The sequence below is a fragment of the Rhipicephalus microplus genome, chromosome 1 (assembly GCF_043290135.1).
Source record: "Rhipicephalus microplus isolate Deutch F79 chromosome 1, USDA_Rmic, whole genome shotgun sequence".
NCBI classification, from domain to species: Eukaryota; Metazoa; Arthropoda; class Arachnida; order Ixodida; family Ixodidae; genus Rhipicephalus; species Rhipicephalus microplus.
Window position 1 is genome coordinate 20,957,046 of NC_134700.1, and position 20,186 is coordinate 20,977,231.

The window sequence follows — 20,186 nt, forward strand, 5'->3', positions numbered from 1 at the left end:
CCCAAGGGCTTGCGCGTTTGAATTACACAGCGTTTTCACCCATTGGAATACACATAGCGCGAGTTCCAATTAACTGGAAATTCGAATTAAGCATGTTCGAATGAATGAGGTTCGACTGTGCTTGTTTTCCGTCGCACGCATGGTCGCGTAGCAGTACTTTGGGCTGCAAGGCGGTTTCCTTCTTTGCATGCTTATAGGTGTGCGCCCATCTGAGCATACATTGCCACAAACTGTTATAATCAATATAATAAAATAATGTACATAACAAAATAATTGTGGCTCCTCTTCAACTTCGTTATGACGAGGTTTGAGTGTACTAATATATGTGCTCCGACGTGAGTTCCTACGTTACGTCAGACCATAACTTATCGTATATTTGTGTCAAATTGCCCCCGTTTCTGCTAAGCCAACCATGAGCACACAACTGGTGCCCTTACAAAAACATGCCAACGCAATTTCTTATGCTAGGTCTAAAGCTGAGAAATCTAGGACAAAAAATTACTTGCCAAGTGCTTTGCCTGAAACTGATTTCTACAAGGCGTTCGATCTACCGATACTTTTTTGTGATTTGTTTCATTTCTTGCTGCGATTTCATCGTGCCTCTTTTCATTTGTGTTATACATAGGCAGAATATTTAAAGCACATAAAAAGAGTTAGCAGGGAGTCTGAGCTTACTTCATCGCCTCGTTAATGTCTCGAATTTGTTTCAGCAAAAAAAGATAACTTTGGAGCAAGTGTCCTGACAAGAAGTACTTTTAGCTCTTCCTTTGATGGGTTTGCTTCGAGGTACATGGCTGAGCTAAAGAAAACCATGCCTATTGATAATTTTTCATAGCGATCATTTTCTGTGCATTCCTTTCGATATAGTACACAGATTACACAGAAGGAACGTCAGAGATAAGGGCAGAACTAATTGACTGAAACTTTCCCGTTTAATAATGTGGAAAACTTAATGACTTTCAAAGCATTGCGAGAGACAATGCTATGAAAATATTGCACACCGTCTGCGTGACTCACGAATTCGTCGCCTCACCTCTGGGTTTGTACGTGCTAGTTTTTCGTTTATTTGGGTCCAATTCGTTATCGGTGGCAGGCCCAGGTAGCGGCGCACGGTATTGTAGTCAGGAAGGCCATTGTCACGACCTCGCATTATGTCCAATGCTGCAAGGTCACGTCGCGTGAACTCCACAGGACCGAAGAGCTTGTCTGCAAAATTAATAAAAGTTATAAACCAGATTAAATAGAACAGAAAAGGTTGGCGAATTGTGATGGTTCACAGATGGATTGCAGTACTCGAATAAGATGATTCGCTTGCCTGAAAATAACATGGCCTAAAGAAACATCTACAAGGCTTGCACCCCATACATTATCGGAACCTGCAAAGCTGTCTTCGTCTTCTTCCCATGATCTGCTCCAGACATTCAGGTTGACAGTACAAGAATTGACACTTTCCAATGCGACATTGTAGCATGCCAAAGCGTTCTCCTTTCTGCCGACTGTGTAAGCATCTCATCACATCCACTTTCTCGAACGCGAGCTATACTTAACCCCACAATGCGGTTATGGCATTGATTTCTCATTCAAGTAAACGTAGACTTCCTTATAACCTCCAGCTATATGAAGCCAGTAAAACATGCCGTTGTTCATGCCGCTATAAGAAACGCACCGATGAAGCTGTTCCATACCCAGATACCACAATTTTTTGTCTCACAAATCAATCGACAAGAAGTAGCTGCCTTTTTGATATTTTTCTTCTAACCTTGATTAGATCTTGTGAGGCAGACTCAGCAAAACATTATCTACCTCCGGAAAGCACTACAGGACAAAAACTGCTGTTATCCCATACGTACATCAAGCGTCTGATATGATTAAAAGACTGTAGGACGCGCAGGTCTTAGCATAGTGTTTTCCGTCCTCGGCAAGCTTCTAAAAGGCCTGTGGGATCAGGCAGTCATAAAGAATGAAAGGCCTCACAATGGCAGTAAGAAATATGCCACCGGTTCGTACCTTCAATGCAGGGTGGTATACAAAAATCTAGTTTCTTGTGGACGGGCTCATACCAGCTAAGCTAATCCAAGTACCAGCGATTGCTTGCATAAACACGCCAATAATTTAAGGCAAAACTGCAGTTTTCTTGCGCACGAAAAACACAGACACATAAAGATGAGACAGGCTCTACCACTACTGATTGGCCCAAAACTGTTCAAGCAAAAGTTAAGCACCAAATGGCCTTAACAGTTTGACTTGTGGTCATCACATTTTCCTTGACCAAGCTGACATTGGAAAACACAAACACCAAAAACATACTCAAAAAGTGTGGTGATGGGAAACAGCGCTAACGTAAAGCACGGGACCAAGAGACATAGGACGTCACGAGTGCTGTAGAGAAATATATGAAGCTCCATGCATAGAACACCTCGGACCCAGTTGTCCAAGCATGCTGTCTGTGTCACTCTGGAAGAGGTCTCTCTTTTGTAACACCTATAAGTTATATTGTTTCTTGCTCTTACTGTTTATGTTTCAACATTGAAAAAACTTGGCAGGACTCCCCCACCATAGCATTCGATGTTATGCAAAACATGTGCATGTGTAATTTCTTTACTGAGCAATAAGTTATCAAACCATGCTGAATATATTCACCAATAGTGTATACGCATACATGTGATGAAAAGTCACATATGCTTTTCTAATGCTAACAGCCAAAAGGGTATCACCAGCCTCAGAAGTGGCAAGCTGGTATGTACCTGTTGTGTTTCTGAGTATGCAGTCCTGGATGTTCTACGTAGACCAACTTCAGTTGATGGCACTCGAGCATTAAACTGACTAACCCGACGTGACGCCTGTATCAAAAGCGTATACTATATCTAGTATTTACAAAATTAGATAGCCAGCACTGTACCCTTGATTGATGTTTCACTAAAATTGCACCTGCATAGGGCCTTTTTCGAAGCAGTTCCGAGACCTGGCATGGCTCTGTGGTAGAATACTTCAATGCTATGCAGAATGCTTGGGTTCGAGTCCTGCTGGGGCCATAACATTTATTCTTTTCACTCACCAGGTCAACGCTGCCGATGTTACTTTTTTTAATGCTCTACCAATGTGTGTTCTTACCGCTTCTGGGTGGATATAAATTGTCAAACATATGCAGCATATACCACAGCCCATGGTATATGAATATGTGCCTCAGGTGTCTGGAGGAAGGGGTTTGACGTCGTACACGAAGGACTTTCCACATCATACAGTCATAATCGTCACATGCTTTTCATTTTACCATCCTATACGTATTTTCATCTACCCCAAGTCAAGGAGGTGATCACGAGAGCATGCAGACGTAGGCGGACAGATAGATATTTAGAGAAATAACTATATTAGAGAAAATAGCCATTCGAACTTGTTGGTAGCGGTTCATTATAAAAAATGGAAGTGGGGTCTAGTACGTAACAGGGACTGAACGAGAGAATTGTGTTGTTCTTGTCTTCTCCAGTCCCTGCTACGTACTGCGCCCCACTTCAATCCTTCATGAGATGGACAGACCGTCTGTCTCATGAAAGATAGAAGTGGGACGCAGTACAGATCGTCCGTCTCATGAAGAATAGAAGTGGGGCAGACGGATGAATAGACAGATGAATGCATGGATAGATGGATGTATAGATATTAGGTTGGACGGATGAGCGGATAGATGGATTGACGAACGGGCGGATACGCTCTAAGTGCCAGCAGTGTTCTCAGTGCTTTGCATTTTAGAATCATCTTTATTCACCCTTCTTTAACTTTCTATGAAGTTCGTTGTTGAGGCACAGACCATACTATTCCTTTGTGCCAACCACTTTTTCTTGGAACCCGCTCTGGTTACTCAAGTAGAACTATTACTCTAGTAGAACTATGTGTTTTCTTTACTTGTGTGGTCGTGATTTTGGCGTAAAGTTGACCATGGAATTCAAGCGTTCATTACAGGCCATCCTTTTCACCTTGTCATTCTTGCCTATTTATTGTAAAAAAAAAAGTCTAAATTAGGATCTCATTTTCTTAATTAGATACAATATTAGAGTTAAGAGATAATTATGTCAAAGAAAGTATAGGGAATGTTACTAGAAATAATTGTAACAAATTGAAAAGAAAGAAAAGTGAATGAAAAAATAACTTGCTGTGGGCAGGGACCAAACATGCGACTTTCAAATAATGCGTTACGATGCTCCACCAATTGAGCTACCATGGTGGCTTTTCATAGCACATTCATCAACTCGGTCAATACCTGCTTTTGCATGGTGTCAAATGATCTTGTTTATCTTCGCCCTATTCTCATGTGAACTGTAATGTCACTGTGGTAGTTTAACGGAAAAAGGTATAAAGGTCTAAGGAAAAAGGATTAAAAGAAAAAAAATTATCTGGCATTCTTCTCAAGCGTGCTTTCTTTCTACGTAGTGAGCAAATATTCTACCCTCCTATACTTGGCGAAAACTTTTCTTGGCACTGAAGGGAAAGCCATGGAGGCGGAGCTTCTGCACATGTAGCACTTGGCAAAATAGTCCGTTTCGACGTGCGTCTCGTAATGCTGTAGCAAGTGATGGGGACGCAACATCAGCATTTCATCTAGACGCAGACGCCACTTAGCGTCTTAGGTGCATGTATACAGGCCGAACTTTCTCATGCGTTCAAAAACGCTAGGTCACAACAGATAAATTAAAAAAAATACGAATATCTTACTGGTTGGCGCAAGCTGCGTCCTGTCTAAAATAGCTCCATGTGGAACATAAAAGAGGAACATTTATTTTTCATGTTGAGAATACGGGCGCTACTTTGGAACTACATTCCCAGGCAGTAGGATACATGCGACGTGACACCTGCTTCGTGACACTGCCATCGCTTTCGCCTACCCTATCGCAGACATTTCTGAACGCTTTGCATCTACATCAGCCGACGACTGGCTTCGACCGACACCAAGTGACGTGACTTCACTACTTCCAAAAGTTGATGTCAACTCGACCCTCTCGGAATAACAACAGACCGAGCTACGTGAACTGCTATATCAATTTAAAAAGTGCTTCGCGTCTACCTCGAAGGTTCGTCAGGCGCCGATCACCAAACACTGAATAATTATGTATACCGACGCCTCGCCCATAAAACAACAATCTTACCGTGTTTCGGCAAAGGAACGTGTCGTCATAAATGCTCAAGTCAAAAATATGTTGCAAGATGACATTATCCAACTTTCAAAGAGTGCCTGGCCATCTCCAGTCGTGCTCGTGAAGAAAAAAGATGGATTACTGCGCTTCTGCGTGGACTACAGGAAACTTAACAGGGTGTCTAAAAAAGACATCTATTCGCTGCCCCGCATCGACGATTCCCTCAACAGACTGCGGCGGGCCAAGTATTTTTCATCGATAGACTTGAAAAGTGGCTACTGGCAGATTGAAGTTGATGAACGAGATCGTAAAAAAACCACCTTTGTTACATCGAATGGCTTACATAAACTCAAAGTGCTTCCCTTCAGCCTGTGTTCTGCACCTGCGACATTCCAGAGAATGATGCACACTGTTCTTACCGGTCTAAAGTGTCACAACATGCCTAGTTTATCTGTAGGATGTTGTCGTGTTTTCTGCGACCTTTGAGGAGCAGCTGAAGCGTCTGCAGAATGTTCTGGAAGTGCTCCGCTCTGCTAACCTGACACTGAAGCCAGAAAAATGCCACTTTGGTTACAAGGAACTTACGTTTCTCGGCCATGTTGTCAGTGCGGATGGTATTCTACCAGACCCTGACAAAAGTACCGCCAAGGCCTCGTTTCCTGTTCCACATGATAAGAAGGCAGTATACGTCACTTTCTAGGGTTCTGCGGGTACTATCACCGCTTTATAGCCAATTTTTCTAGGATTGCTGAACCGCTCACAAGACTCACTCGGGAAGATGTTCCATTCGTCTGGGAGGAGGAACAGCACACAGTTTTTGTCTGAACTACAGGAGCGTTTGCAGACACCTCCAGTTCTCGCTCACTTTGACCAAGACGCTAATACTGAAATTCATACTGACGCCAGCAACGTGGATCTTAGTGCTGTCCTCGTCCTACAACAATAGATCGCCGAGCGAATGATAGCGTACTCTAGCCCCACTCTTTCCCGGGCCGAGGTCAACTACTCCACGTCAGAGAAAGTGTCTCGCTGTTGTATGGGCCACGATAAAATTTAGGCCTTACCTTTACGCACGCCACTTCAAGGTAGTCACCGACCATCATTCATTAGGCTGGTTAGCAAACCTATGGGGCCCGTGTGGGCAACTGGCACGATGGAGTCTTCGTCTGCAAGAATACGATTTCACGATCGCTTACAAATCAGTTCGCAAGCACGAAAATGCTGATTCATTATCCCGTGCACCTGCCGAAGTTTGTGGCAACGACACGGAGCATGACGGTGGTTTCCTTGGGGTCCTTACTACAACAAATCTGATTACACGACAGCGTGCGGTCGATGAAATTCGTGCAATTATTGAAAACCTTGAAGGACGCAACTCTTCCATACCACGATGTATTTCTCGAAGTCTGTCATCGTTCTCTCTGAGAGATGAGGTCCTGTATAAGGAAAACTCCAACGGCAATGAGAGAACCTATCTTCTAGTTGTGCCAACTGACATGCGTGACGACATTCTTCTCGCCTGCCACGACGAGCCCACATCTGGTAACTTAGGCTCCTCTCAAACTCTCGCTCGAGTTCGACAAGCATACTACTGGCCTAAGCTTTCTGCATTCGTTAAGCGATATGTGAAAAGCTGCCGGGGATGTCAACGCCGCAAATCCTCGCCAATGCTGCCCGCGAGGCTTCTTCAACCAATAGAACCACCTAGAGTGCCATTCGATCAAATAGGAATGAATTTACTGGGGCCCTTTTCGCTATCACCTGCCGGCAACAAGTGGATCGTATTAGCCACCAACTATTTGATGAAGTACGCCGAAACAAAAGCACTACAACGCGCTACGACTTGTGACTTTGCCCAATTTTTTATGGACCAAATCATTCATCGACATGGCACCTTGTCGTGCGTAATCACAGGCAGAGGAACAGCGTTCATATCCCAGCTCATTCATGACGTATTGAAGCTCAGCTACACAAGCCATCGCAAGACCACAGCATATCATCCGCAGAGCAACGGCTTGACAGAGCGACTCAACAAGACCATTGCTGACATGTTATCCATGTACTTAGACGTCCAGCATAAGACCTGGGACCAGGTGCTACCATACGTCACATTCGCGTACAATACTGCCGCCCAGGAAACTACACGATTCACGCCTTTCAGTCTTGTCTATGGATGTGAGGTCCAGACCATGCTGGATGCGATGCTTCCACACAATTGCAACGCTTTGATCACTCTTGACGCTGTGCAGCTTACCCAGTACGCAAAAAAGCACTCTAGTTAGCCTACACATTACGCACCAGCAGAGTACAGATGCATGCCGCTACAACGCTCGCCATCGACAAGTTGAATACGACCCAGGCGATCAAGTTTAGGTGTGGACTCCAGCCCGAGGCCAGGGATTCGCAGAAAAACTGCTCAGTCGCTACTGCGGACCGTACAAAGTGTTGCGATGCGTGAGCGATGTGAACTATGAGGTAGTTCTTGAAGGCAGCGAAGGCACTCCTCGGAGATTGTGCACGTAGTGCGACTGAAGCCGTACTTCACGCGGTAGTGCGACTGCGCATGAACCTTCTTGCTGTTTTTGTGTATGCGTGTATTTTCTGTTGGTTTGCCCCGACTTTGCCCTTGTACTTTCCGAGCATCAGAATGATGCCCATTTTTTTTCAGAGGGGGAATAATGCCACTTGGCCGCTTGTTACGGCGAGCGCAAGCCATGGCTGCCCGCTAGAAAGGAATACGATGTTCTGGGGCAGCGCGTGATTTGGCTAGTTGTTGTTGATTATTGAAGCAGCCATCTTGCCAGTTTTCGGTGCTTCTTTTCACTGGCTCAGTTCTTCCGAGTTGAAGACCTTTTTGTAGCACGTGACAATATATATATATATATATATATATATATATATATATTGTCAACTCGGTCTTCAACTCGGAAGAACTGAGCCAGTGAAAAGAAGCACCGAAAACTGGCAAGATGGCTGCTTCAATAATCAACAACAACTAGCCAAATCACGCGCTGCCCCAGAACATCGTATTCCTTTCTAGCGGGCAGCCATGGCTTGCGCTCGCCGTAACAAGCGGCCAAGTGGCATTATTCCCCCTCTGAAAAAAAATGGGCATCATTCTGATGCTCGGAAAGTACAAGGGCAAAGTCGGGGCAAACCAACAGAAAATACACGCATACACAAAAACAGCAAGAAGGTTCATGCGCAGTCGCACTACCGCGTGAAGTACGGCTTCAGTCGCACTACGTGCACAATCTCCGAGGAGTGCCTTCGCTGCCTTCAAGAACTACCTCATAGTTCACATCGCTCACGCATCGCAACACTTTGTACGGTCCGCAGTAGCGACTGAGCAGTTTTTCTGCGAATCCCTGGCCTCGGGCTGGAGTCCACACCTAAACTTGATCGCCTGGGTCGTATTCAACTTGTCGATGGCGAGCGTTGTAGCGGCATGCATCTGTACTCTGCTGGTGCGTAATGTGTAGGCTAACTAGAGTGCTTTTTTGCGTACTGGGTAAGCTGCACAGCGTCAAGAGTGATCAAAGCGTTGCAATTGTGTGGAAGCATCGCATCTAGCATGGTCTGGACCTCACATCCATAGACAAGACTGAAAGGCGTGAATCGTGTAGTTTCCTGGGCGGCAGTATTGTACGCGAATGTGACGTATGGTAGCACCTGGTCCCAGGTCTTATGCTGGACGTCTAAGTACATGGATAACATGTCAGCAATGGTCTTGTTGAGTCGCTCTGTCAAGCCGTTGCTCTGCGGATGATATGCTGTGGTCTTGCGATGGCTTGTGTAGCTGAGCTTCAATACGTCATGAATGAGCTGGGATATGAACGCTGTTCCTCTGCCTGTGATTACGCACGACAAGGTGCCATGTCGATGAATGATTTGGTCCATAAAAAATTGGGCGAAGTCACAAGTCGTAGCGCGTTGTAGTGCTTTTGTTTCGGCGTACTTCATCAAATAGTTGGTGGCTAATACGATCCACTTGTTGCCGGCAGGTGATAGCGAAAAGGGCCCCAGTAAATTCATTCCTATTTGATCGAATGGCACTCTAGGTGGTTCTATTGGTTGAAGAAGCCTCGCGGGCAGCATTGGCGAGGATTTGCGGCGTTGACATCCCCGGCAGCTTTTCACATATCGCTTAACGAATGCAGAAAGCTTAGGCCAGTAGTATGCTTGTCGAACTCGAGCGAGAGTTTGAGAGGAGCCTAAGCTACCAGATGTGGGCTCGTCGTGGCAGGCGAGAAGAATGTCGTCACGCATGTCAGTTGGCACAACTAGAAGATAGGTTCTCTCATTGCCGTTGGAGTTTTCCTTATACAGGACCTCATCTCTCAGAGAGAACGATGACAGACTTCGAGAAATACATCGTGGTATGGAAGAGTTGCGTCCTTCAAGGTTTTCAATAATTGCACGAATTTCATCGACCGCACGCTGTCGTGTAATCAGATTTGTTGTAGTAAGGACCCCAAGGAAACCACCGTCATGCTCCGTGTCGTTGCCACAAACTTCGGCAGGTGCACGGGATAATGAATCAGCATTTTCGTGCTTGCGAACTGATTTGTAAGCGATCGTGAAATCGTATTCTTGCAGACGAAGACTCCATCGTGCCAGTTGCCCACACGGGCCCCATAGGTTTGCTAACCAGCCTAATGAATGATGGTCGGTGACTACCTTGAAGTGGCGTGCGTAAAGGTAAGGCCTAAATTTTATCGTGGCCCATACAACAGCGAGACACTTTCTCTGACGTGAAGTAGTTGACCTCGGCCCGGGAAAGAGTGGGGCTAGAGTACGCTATCATTCGCTCGGCGATCTATTGTTGTAGGACGAGGACAGCACTAAGATCCACGTTGCTGGCGTCAGTATGAATTTCAGTATTAGCGTCTTGGTCAAAGTGAGCGAGAACTGGAGGTGTCTGCAAACGCTCCTGTAGTTCAGACAAAAACTGTGTGCTGTTCCTCCTCCCAGACGAATGGAACATCTTCCCGAGTGAGTCTTGTGAGCGGTTCAGCAATCCTAGAAAAATTGGCTATAAAGCGGTGATAGTACCCGCAGAACCCTAGAAAGTGACGTATACTGCCTTCTTATCATGTGGAACAGGAAACGAGGCCTTGGCGGTACTTTTGTCAGGGTCTGGTAGAATACCATCCGCACTGACAACATGGCCGAGAAACGTAAGTTCCTTGTAACCAAAGTGGCATTTTTCTGGCTTCAGTGTCAGGTTAGCAGAGCGGAGCACTTCCAGAACATTCTGCAGACGCTTCAGCTGCTCCTCAAAGGTCGCAGAAAACACGACAACATCCTACAGATAAACTAGGCATGTTGTGACACTTTAGACCGGTAAGAACAGTGTGCATCATTCTCTGGAATGTCGCAGGTGCAGAACACAGGCTGAAGGGAAGCACTTTGAGTTTATGTAAGCCATTCGATGTAACAAAGGTGGTTTTTTTACGATCTCGTTCATCAACTTCAATCTGCCAGTAGCCACTTTTCAAGTCTATCGATGAAAAATACTTGGCCCGCCGCAGTCTGTTGAGGGAATCGTCGATGCGGGGCAGCGAATAGATGTCTTTTTTAGACACCCTGTTAAGTTTCCTGTAGTCCACGCAGAAGCGCAGTAATCCATCTTTTTTCTTCACGAGCACGACTGGAGATGGCCAGGCACTCTTTGAAAGTTGGATAATGTCATCTTGCAACATATTTTTGACTTGAGCATTTATGACGACACGTTCCTTTGCCGAAACACGGTAAGATTGTTGTTTTATGGGCGAGGCGTCGGTATACATAATTATTCAGTGTTTGGTGATCGGCGCCTGACGAACCTTCGAGGTAGACGCGAAGCACTTTTTAAATTGATATAGCAGTTCACGTAGCTCGGTCTGTTGTTATTCCGAGAGGGTCGAGTTGACATCAACTTTTGGAAGTAGTGAAGTCACGTCACTTGGTGTCGGTCGAAGCCCGTCGTCGGCTGATGTAGATGCAAAGCGTTCAGAAATGTCTGCGATAGGGTAGGCGAAAGCGATGGCAGTGTCACGAAGCAGGTTTTAGTACTCATTACTGAAATTAGTCACAAGTAGGGCAGAATGTCCGTTGTAAAGCGTGATGAGGCTGCGTGCAGCGCAGACACCAAGCGCGAACAAAAGCGCAAGTTGCCTTCGGTGACAACCTCACCATCCCGTAACTTGTCGGACACCACATCAACTAGGACGCTTGAACGCGGAGGCAACATGATGCTGTCAGCAGAAATGTGAAACGTGCTGTCACGGATGTCATCAAATTTGTGGGAGAATCCAGCTGCCGAAACGTCATGATAGGTTCTCGAAGATCGATAATAATGCCCTCTCCCGCAAAAAGTCGACTCCCAGAATTAGGTCTCGGGAACAGTCACGATGTATGAGGCAGCTGGTGAGAAACATATGTTCCTGAATGCTCACTCTGATAGTGCACATGCTGATTGGGGTGACTACGTGCCCGCCGGCAGTAAGAATTGGTGCTTCGTACCAAGGCGTAACAACTTCCATTATGTGCGCTGCCAGTTTTCTGCTCATGATCGAGCAGTCCGCACCTGTGTCCAACAATGCACTAACGTTGTGGTGACCGTCGACTACCACATGTATATCCAAAAAAAAATTTGCTTCTGGCGTTTGTCGCTGTCATCAGGAGATCGCTCCGTGTCCGTGCTTGCGTCAATGGGAGGCCTTGCTTGCTCTCGAAGGTCGCTGTCCTTATTTTTCCCACATAGGGCTTGGGGAGCATGCCAGTGTCGCCCCTGGGAGGCTCTGAAAATTTGGAGATCACCTTGGGGATGGGGACCGCGACTGCCACCGCAGTGGCATGCGCTGCTGTGAGAGGTAATCTTCAATAGCTCTCGGTCTTTCGCCAAATCTCGGCCGCGGCGAGTCTACAGCAAAATCCTGTAGTCCGAGGCAACGATAGGGACATTCCCGGTACACATGTCAGCTTCACCACAGTGATAACACAGTGGTCGTCCGTCCGGTGTGCGCCATACGTCAGATTTTCTGGGAAGCAGCTGTCGATTTTCCAAGTGCTGAATTAGCTGCAGCGAAGGAAATGCATCCTGAGGCGTAGGATTATTGAAGCACGGTGAAGCAGAAATATATTGACTGACAGCTTCTGCATATGATGCACGATGTGGCTTCGTCAAGAGCGGGACAAAACTGAAAGGCGGCACTTAGAGAGCCTGTCATACTTCGTTTCTGACGAGGCTGCAAATAGACCCTGCAGTAGGTTGGGGCTGGCACTGAATTATTTGTTGTTCGTCGCGCATCACCGATTAAATGAGGTTGCAGAGGTATTCGATATTGACGCTGCTTCCTGTACCTCCGATCTGACCTATTGACGAAGGCGCACTCACTTGCCGGTCGTACACAGTAGAGCGCTGCTGCAGCACTTGTTCCATAGTTGTGGCTTCAGTTGAAAATTCTGCCACAGTCTTTGGGGAACAGCGAACCAGACCAGTGAAAAGCTGCTCCTTCACTCCTCATGAAACGGGGTTATTGACATAAGCAGTACTTGCACAGCAGGTCTACTGACGCGGAAAGCGGGCGGTAGCAACCGACCCAGGAATCACAGCGCTCGGGGCCACAGCTCGCGCTCGGCTCCTCTCGCAAAAGGCGTGACCCACAGCGGTATATAATCCCGTTCCTCTCTACAATATCCCGGCAACGAAGACGAGCCATCCTGGCAAGTGAAGGTGGCGAGAGTAGGAGTGGGTCGTGATAGGGCTTGAGACGACTCACGTGGCCAGTCTCACGACCAAGGCATCACCTGTCTGTAGATGGATGGCGTGACCGGCTCGATCACGTATGTGACATGAGATCGACGTTCGACGACACGATAAGGACCATGAAACTTTGGGTCAAACTTAGAGGACAGACCTGGAGAGTGGAAGGGCAGTCGGAGCCAGACGAGTGAGCCCACGGCAAAAGTCTCGACTTGCTCGTCGCGGTCGTGGCGGTCTTTTTCGAGTGCTTGCTTGTCCGAAATGAATTATTGGGCCAACTGACGACACTGTTCAGCGTGGTGCACAATTTCAGAAAGAGGGTTGAACTCTGAGGCGTCAGGGGTCAGGGCGATACGGCAAAATGGTGTCTACGGTGGAGCATGGCTCACACCCATATAGAAGAAAGAAAGGCGAGAAGTCTGTGGTTGACTGCATCGTGGTGTTGTACGCATAAGTCACAAATGGGAGAATGACATCCCAGTTTGATTGGTCGGAATTGACATACATGGCGATCATGTCTTCTAGCGTTTGGCTGAAGCACCCAGACCGTTGGTCTGCGGGTGGTAGGCTGTAGAGGTGCGGTGCACCGTGCGGCATGCGCGAAAGAGTTGTACAACTTCGAATAAAAAGACACGCCCTCGATCATTTGGTAGTTCACGCGGAGCCTTGTGATGCAGTACGAAGTGTCGCAAGACGAAATTGGCTACGTCACGTGCACCAGTCGTAGGTAGCGGAGCTATTTCAGCATATCACGTCAGATGGTCGACCGCGACAATGATCCATTGATTTTCAGCGGCAGTGTACGGAAGGGGACCATATAGATCGATTCCAACGCGGTCCAAGGGGCGCGCCGGACACAGTAGAGGCTGTATTAATCTGGGTGAATGGGCCGCTGTCTTTCGTCGTTGGCATAATGAACAGGACTGAATGTATTCTTGTACAAAGGTGCATATACCACGCCAGTAGTAATGCTGGTGGATCCGATGATATGTTTTTAACGCACCAGCATGAGCATGTTGTAGGTCGGCATGAAAATACGCACAGACATCAGATCGCCTGTGGCGTGGTATAACCAAGGGCCATTTACCACCATCCGCGTGTTAGTTTCTGTGGCATAGTTGCACGCCCCGTATCTCAAAATGTGTGGCTTGGCGGCGAAGAGCGCGTGGGTACGAAGACGTTGAGGAGTGGGAAAGAATTTCAAGGACAGATTTCATCCATGGGTCTTTCCGCTCTTCAGGCGACATGCTTGAGACAGAAATGGGAGCGATGGGGAAGCTGGCGTCCGAATGCAGGTCTGCACTGGGTCTCACTGGTGATCGTGAGAGGGTGTCTGCATCGGAGTGTTTTCGTCCTGAGCGGTAGTCGACACGAATGTCGAATTCTTGTAGGCGAAGAGCGCAACGTCCAAGGCGACCTGAATGATCTTTTAGCGACGCCAATCAACAAAGTGCATGGTGGTCTGTCACAACATCGAAACTATGTCCGTACAAGTAAGAACGAAACTTACTTAAGGCCGAAATGATTGCGAGGCATTTTTCTTCAGTTACTGAGTATTTCACTCCTGCTTTCGTGAGTGCGCGGCTTGCATATGCGACGACGTACTCTGGATGACCGGGCTTTCGTTGCATGAGTACTGTTCCCAGAACAACGCTATGCGACGACGTACTCTGGATGACCGGGCTTTCGTTGCATGAGTACTGTTCCCAGAACAACGCTACTGGCGTCTGTGTGCACTTAACTGGGGGGCACTTGGGTTATAATGGCGTAGAATGGGTGGTGACGTAAGCAGGCGGCGCAGTGTAAGGAAGGCTTCGTCACATGCCGGGGTCCAGCTAGAAAGATTAGCTGGACCGTTCAGTAGTTGCGTAAATGGGGCTATTATTGATGCAAGGTTGTGGAAGAAACGGCGAAAATACGAGCACAAGCCGCTGAAGCTCCTAAGTTCTTTGAGTGAAGTCGGCTTCAGAAAGTCGGTTACGGCTCGAAGTTTGTCCTGGTCGGGGCAAATGCCATCCTTCGACACAACGTGACCAAGTATAGTAAGTTGGCGAGCCCCAAAAAGGCACTTCTTTAGGTCAAGCTAGAGGTTTGCCTTAGTAAGGCACTGAAGAATTGTGCGCAGACGGTCGACGTGGGTAAGGAAATAAGGAGAGAATACGATAACAACATCAAGGTAAGATAAGCATATCTGCCATTTAAGGCTGCGTAAAATGCTGTCCATCATTCGTTGAAACGTTGCAGGTGCATTGCACAGACCGAATGGCATAACCGTGATTTCGTATAGGCCATCCGGCGTAACGAACGCTATTTTGGGACGGTCATACTTTGCCAGAAACCTGAACGTAAGTCCAGCGAAGAAAGGAATTCGGCACCTTGTAGGCAATCGATAGCGTTGTCGATGCGGGGAAGAGGGTGTACATCTTTCCGTATATTTTGTTCAGTCGCCGGTAGTCGACACAAAATCTAATCAAACCGTCTTTTTTCGTCACCAGCAGAACAAGTGAAGACCAGGAGCTAGAAGATGGCTTGATGACACCGCGCTGAAGCATGTCGTCCACCTGCTCTGCAATTACACTTCGTTCCTTGGGTGATACGTGGTAGGGGCGTTGCCGCAAAGGAGGGTGCGTTCCAGTGTAGATTGTGAGCGACGGTGTTAGTTTGACTCAGTGCCTTTGAGAAAGGTCAAATGAATCTCGGAATTCATGCAGAAGAATTATAAGCTGGTCCCGTTGATCCGGGGGAAGCTTGCTGTCGATGGAACGATTGAAGATTTCTGAGGAGTAGTCATCCCGCATAAAAAGAGGAGTAACAGTGTTCAGTTGAAGTTGCTGGCCAGGGTCGTGGGACTCAATAGGCACAATAACGTTGCCATCAACAGGAAGAACATAGCCCAGCATTTCGTGAGCTCTTAAAGTGAGAGGGAATGAGCTTGGATTGCAAACGACAATTCCAGAAGTATCTTGGTGAGGTGGCAGAGCGGCGTACGGCAGAGACGTAGCATGGCGGCGACTGAAAACGTCAGATGGGGAGAACACAACGGTAGAGCCGGACAATTCAGTGGGATTGACGGGGACAACGATGGCACTAAGAGGAGGAACATCAATGTCAGAAGCAACAAGAAGCTTGCCAAGGTGAGTGCACTCATTGTCGGTAGATGGCGCATCAAAAAACACGGAAAATTTCACCTGTGCATGAGCGCAGTCAATTAAACCATGGTGGCACGAAGAAAAATCCCATCCAAGTATCACGTCGTGGGAACAAGGGGTCAACACGAGAAACTCGATGTGGTACAGGACGTCCTGAATGATTACTTTCGCCGTACATGCTCTGACTGGTCGAATTGGTTGCGCACTCACGGTATTGGGCAAAACGTCGGAAGGCGGCGTCGTTACTTTTCCTACCATACGGCAGAGTTTTTGACTCGTCACAGATACGGCGGCACCCGTGTCAATAAGCGGAAGAGTTAGTAGACCTTGAACAAACACTTCCAGAACGTTTGTGGGGGACGGGCGAGGACTTCTACAATGCGACAATTTTGCAGCTCGTGTCTCCGGAGCTGCGGCAGTCAGTTTTCCGTCTCTTTGGGGTTCGGTTAGCGACGCAGAGGGGACGGAGAACGGTAGCAGCATGGTGAGAATGAGCGACAGGGACCGAATGGTCAATAGTCGGCAGCAGGGTGGTGGTCTAGTTCGGTTGGTGACGGGTCGCGTTCCACTGATTGTCGGTCGCATTGATGGGGCAGTTCTCGTTGCGCATTGTACGGGGCCAGGAAAGAGTAGTCAGAGTACCTCGGAGCTGCAGCCGGGCTCGTAGTGAAGCGCCAACGACAAAAGCGCGCCACGTGACTTGGATATCCGCATGCATAACAGATCAGGCAATTGTCAACTGTGCGCCAAGGATTTCCGTTATAGCGCTGTTGTGTTGCTGGAAATGGTGTCGTTGGTACTCGTACAGGCTGGGAAATCGGTCTAAGCGAGGTTGTGGCGGAGTAGCAGCAACAGCAGCGTAAGTCAATGGCGCGGTGACGGGTGCTGTCTGAGAGACGGACGGCAGCGCCTCGGAGACCTGCGTCTGTATTACCTGCCTGATGGCGGGCGCGATACACTCAGAAGAGGGTTCTGTTGCCGGCAGATATGACAGGCACGAAAGTTGTCGGGCCACCTCCTCGCGCACATATCGTTTGATTTCCGACATTATTGTGTTGTGGTCTCCACCCAGGGTCAATGCCGCGAGACTTTTATCGGTAACCGCTGGCCGCCGTGTCATGACCCATTGTTTGCGCAACTCCTCGAAGCTCTGGCAAAGAGTGGCCATTTCGGACACGGTACGTGGACCCTTTGCCAGCAGCATCTAGAAGGCATCGTCTATCCCCTTCAAGATGTGTTTGATCTTGTCTGCTTCGATCATTGAAGGGTCAAGGCGCTTAGACAAGTCAAGCACATCCTCGATGTAGCTTGTGAAGCCTTCCCCCTAAAGCTGTGCGCATCCCTGTAGACGCTGTTTGGCACAGAGCTCGCCTACCTCGAGGCGACCGAATACATCGGTAATGCGTAGCTTAAAAGCACCCCAAGTGGCGAATTCCGAGTGGTGGTTGTTAAACCAGAGACTCGCTACCTCTTTCAGGTAGAAGGGTACATATTGCAGCTTTGATATGTCGTCCCACTTGTTGCTTGCGCCTACCTTTTCAAATGTCGACAGCCAATCTTCTACGTCTTGCTCATCGGTAAAGTAAAAAAAAAGGTGGATCGCGCACGCGTAGCGCAGTGGGCTTGATGACCATCGGAGGCTGGGTCGTACCTTGCTGGGTGTTTTCTTAAGCCATTTCTGGCGTGGCAGGTAGTTTCCTGTTGCGGAGGTCCAGGTTGAGTTACCCAGCACCTCCACCACTCTGAAACGGGGTTTACTGGCGTAAGCAGTACTTGCACAGCAGGTCTACTGATGCGGAAAGCGGGTGGCAGCAACAGACCCAGGAATCACAACTCTCGGGGAAAACAGCTCGTGCTTGGCTCCTCTCGCTAAAGGCATGACCCACTGCGGCACATAATCTTTTTCCTCTCTACACTCACATTAAATGACGGACCTTCTTTTCTTCTGCCATGCTGGGTTCGGCTCGACGAAAGAGGCCTGTCATGTCCTCAACGTACATCATGACACTTTTATTCGGCATTTGGAGGCTCGCTTGGCTCGTTCCTGGCGATCGAGATTGGCCCAACTTGGCAGCAAGTATCTATGAAAGTCGGTCTACGAGGAAAAAGGCTCACGGTTTTCGTACCAAGTGCGAGCGCCGTCCTCCAAGCTGGAATACACGTTCCTCACCTTGTCGAAGTCGATTCAACCATTGTTATCAAAGACCCGTTTGAACTGGGCCAGTCAGGCTTCGACATCCTCCAAGACAGAACCGTGGAACACCTTCAACACACGTGGCTTCCACAGCGTATGAGGTGTGGCTGCAGTGCCTTGCAGTGCGTTGGAGACTGCAGCGCCTTCTCTAGCATTCGGGGGTGTGACAGACGTCGTCTCGGGAACAGGTCTACGCTCGGGAGGTAGTCCTCGGAGTCTTCGGCTTGAGCGGTGAACAGGTGTTGTCACTGCAGGTACAGGGCTACCTGAAGGCGTTTGGAACATCGGCTGGGGGTCACCCAGCAGCTCCACCAGTTGTCACGTGCTACAAAAAGGTCTTCAACTCGGAAGAACTGAGCCGGCGGGGAGACACACCGAAAACTGGCAAGATGGCTGCTTCAATAATCAACAACTAGCCAGAGCACGCACTGCCCCAGAACATCGTCTTCTTTTCTAGTGGGCAGCCACATATATATATATATATATATATATATATATATATATATATATATATATATATATATATATATATATATATATATATATATATATATATTCTTAGGATAACTGGCATTTAGTCCCGTTAATGTCAATTGTAGTTAAGTGCCAGCCACTAAAATTTGTCTATGTAGCACTATCAATCGCATTATTACCCAACTCTAAACAGCTGTTTATGTAAAACATATGCGAGTGTTCAACATAAAACTGTGCGTACAACGTTATTACATATCTTCAGCATCATTTGGTAACGTTTCACTCAATCAAAAAATAAAAAGTCACTTACCCTCTGCATGCTTCACATACCATCAATTCATATGGTATGTGAAAACTGCCGGATTTCTTGATTAATCTGTTCTACTGAAGCAGTGAACTCAAGCTCCCCTGGCTGACACTCACCTCGGACATCTGAGCAGAGAATGTGGTCTTCTTTCTCGGCAATCTGAGACGCCATTCCCAGGATTAACTCGTCAATACCGGAAGCAGGCAGCACTTCCTGCACAATGGTCAAGAAGTTAATATACTAACAAAGTTAGTGTAATTGTTGAAAAAAAACTAGGTTATAAGAAAGTTCACGTGGTGCTCAGTAACAACTACAAACATGGACTCGAAATTGTCAATGCTGAGATTGGTTCTTTATCGGCGCACGAATGTGCTCATGTATTCACACATTGTTCATGCCCTCATTGAGATTGCCATTCACTTCCACATTTTCCAATTTTTTGTCACAAAAAGGATATAGTATCAAGCTGGATGGTCAGGGCCCTGGTGATCGTTACAGCTATTGTTGAGGTGTAACTTTTTTATTTATGCTGCTCAAGAGAAATCTGATAACATAATAAAAAAATCGCGCAAGAGCATGATGATACATAATATTACCTGTACTGCTTTTTTCGACCGGTCACGTGAGCATTAGGACGAGTTTGTCGAGTTGGTAGTTCATTTTCAAAAATATTTCAACAGCGTGAGAAAGAAATGCTAATGCAAAAAGAATAGAGCTGATACATGGGCAAGTGCTGAATTTCAAATGGTTTTTACCGTATTTACTCGCATAATCCTCACTCTTTTTTTGCCCAAAAACCCATGCAAAGTAGGGGGGTGCAAGAATTACGCGCGAAAAACTTTCTACGAAAACGCAGAGAGCGAAAAAGAAAACGAAGTGGCCGCAAATCGACACTTCCTAAGTTTGTAACAAACAATGTTTTGTATCAGGAAGCACGATTACCTACATTGCCTTCTCCGTTTTCGTATCCTAACGGTTCAGACGTTTCTGAAATTTTATAGCTATGCGCCAAGACGATCTGAATATGATTTTATAAATGACCCAGACACCTTTTTTCTAGCTCATTGGCCACGGTTTCGAACACCTCAAATTGCTTTTGTTCAGAAACAACTAGACAGGATAAATGTAAAAATTCGAGATGTGATTGCGGCGCAGGTTACAAATCAAATTCTTAAGATGGAATTCGATG

The 20,186-nt window shown here is 47.2% G+C and overlaps 1 protein-coding gene across 9 annotated transcripts in view; it reads right to left on the reverse strand.

Moving 5' to 3' along the window:
* Positions 1 to 20,186, reverse strand: part of Duox (dual oxidase) — a 545,810-nt gene that overhangs the window by 243,455 nt on the left and 282,169 nt on the right. For all 9 annotated transcript variants that reach the window (XM_075889290.1, XM_037429312.2, XM_037429311.2 and 6 more), the window contains 2 exons: positions 19,114 to 19,210; positions 1,034 to 1,206 (listed from right to left, as the gene is read on the reverse strand). In XM_075889290.1, coding sequence (XP_075745405.1) covers positions 1,034 to 1,206; positions 19,114 to 19,210 — 270 coding nt within the window. The remainder of the gene's footprint in view (positions 1 to 1,033; positions 1,207 to 19,113; positions 19,211 to 20,186) is intronic.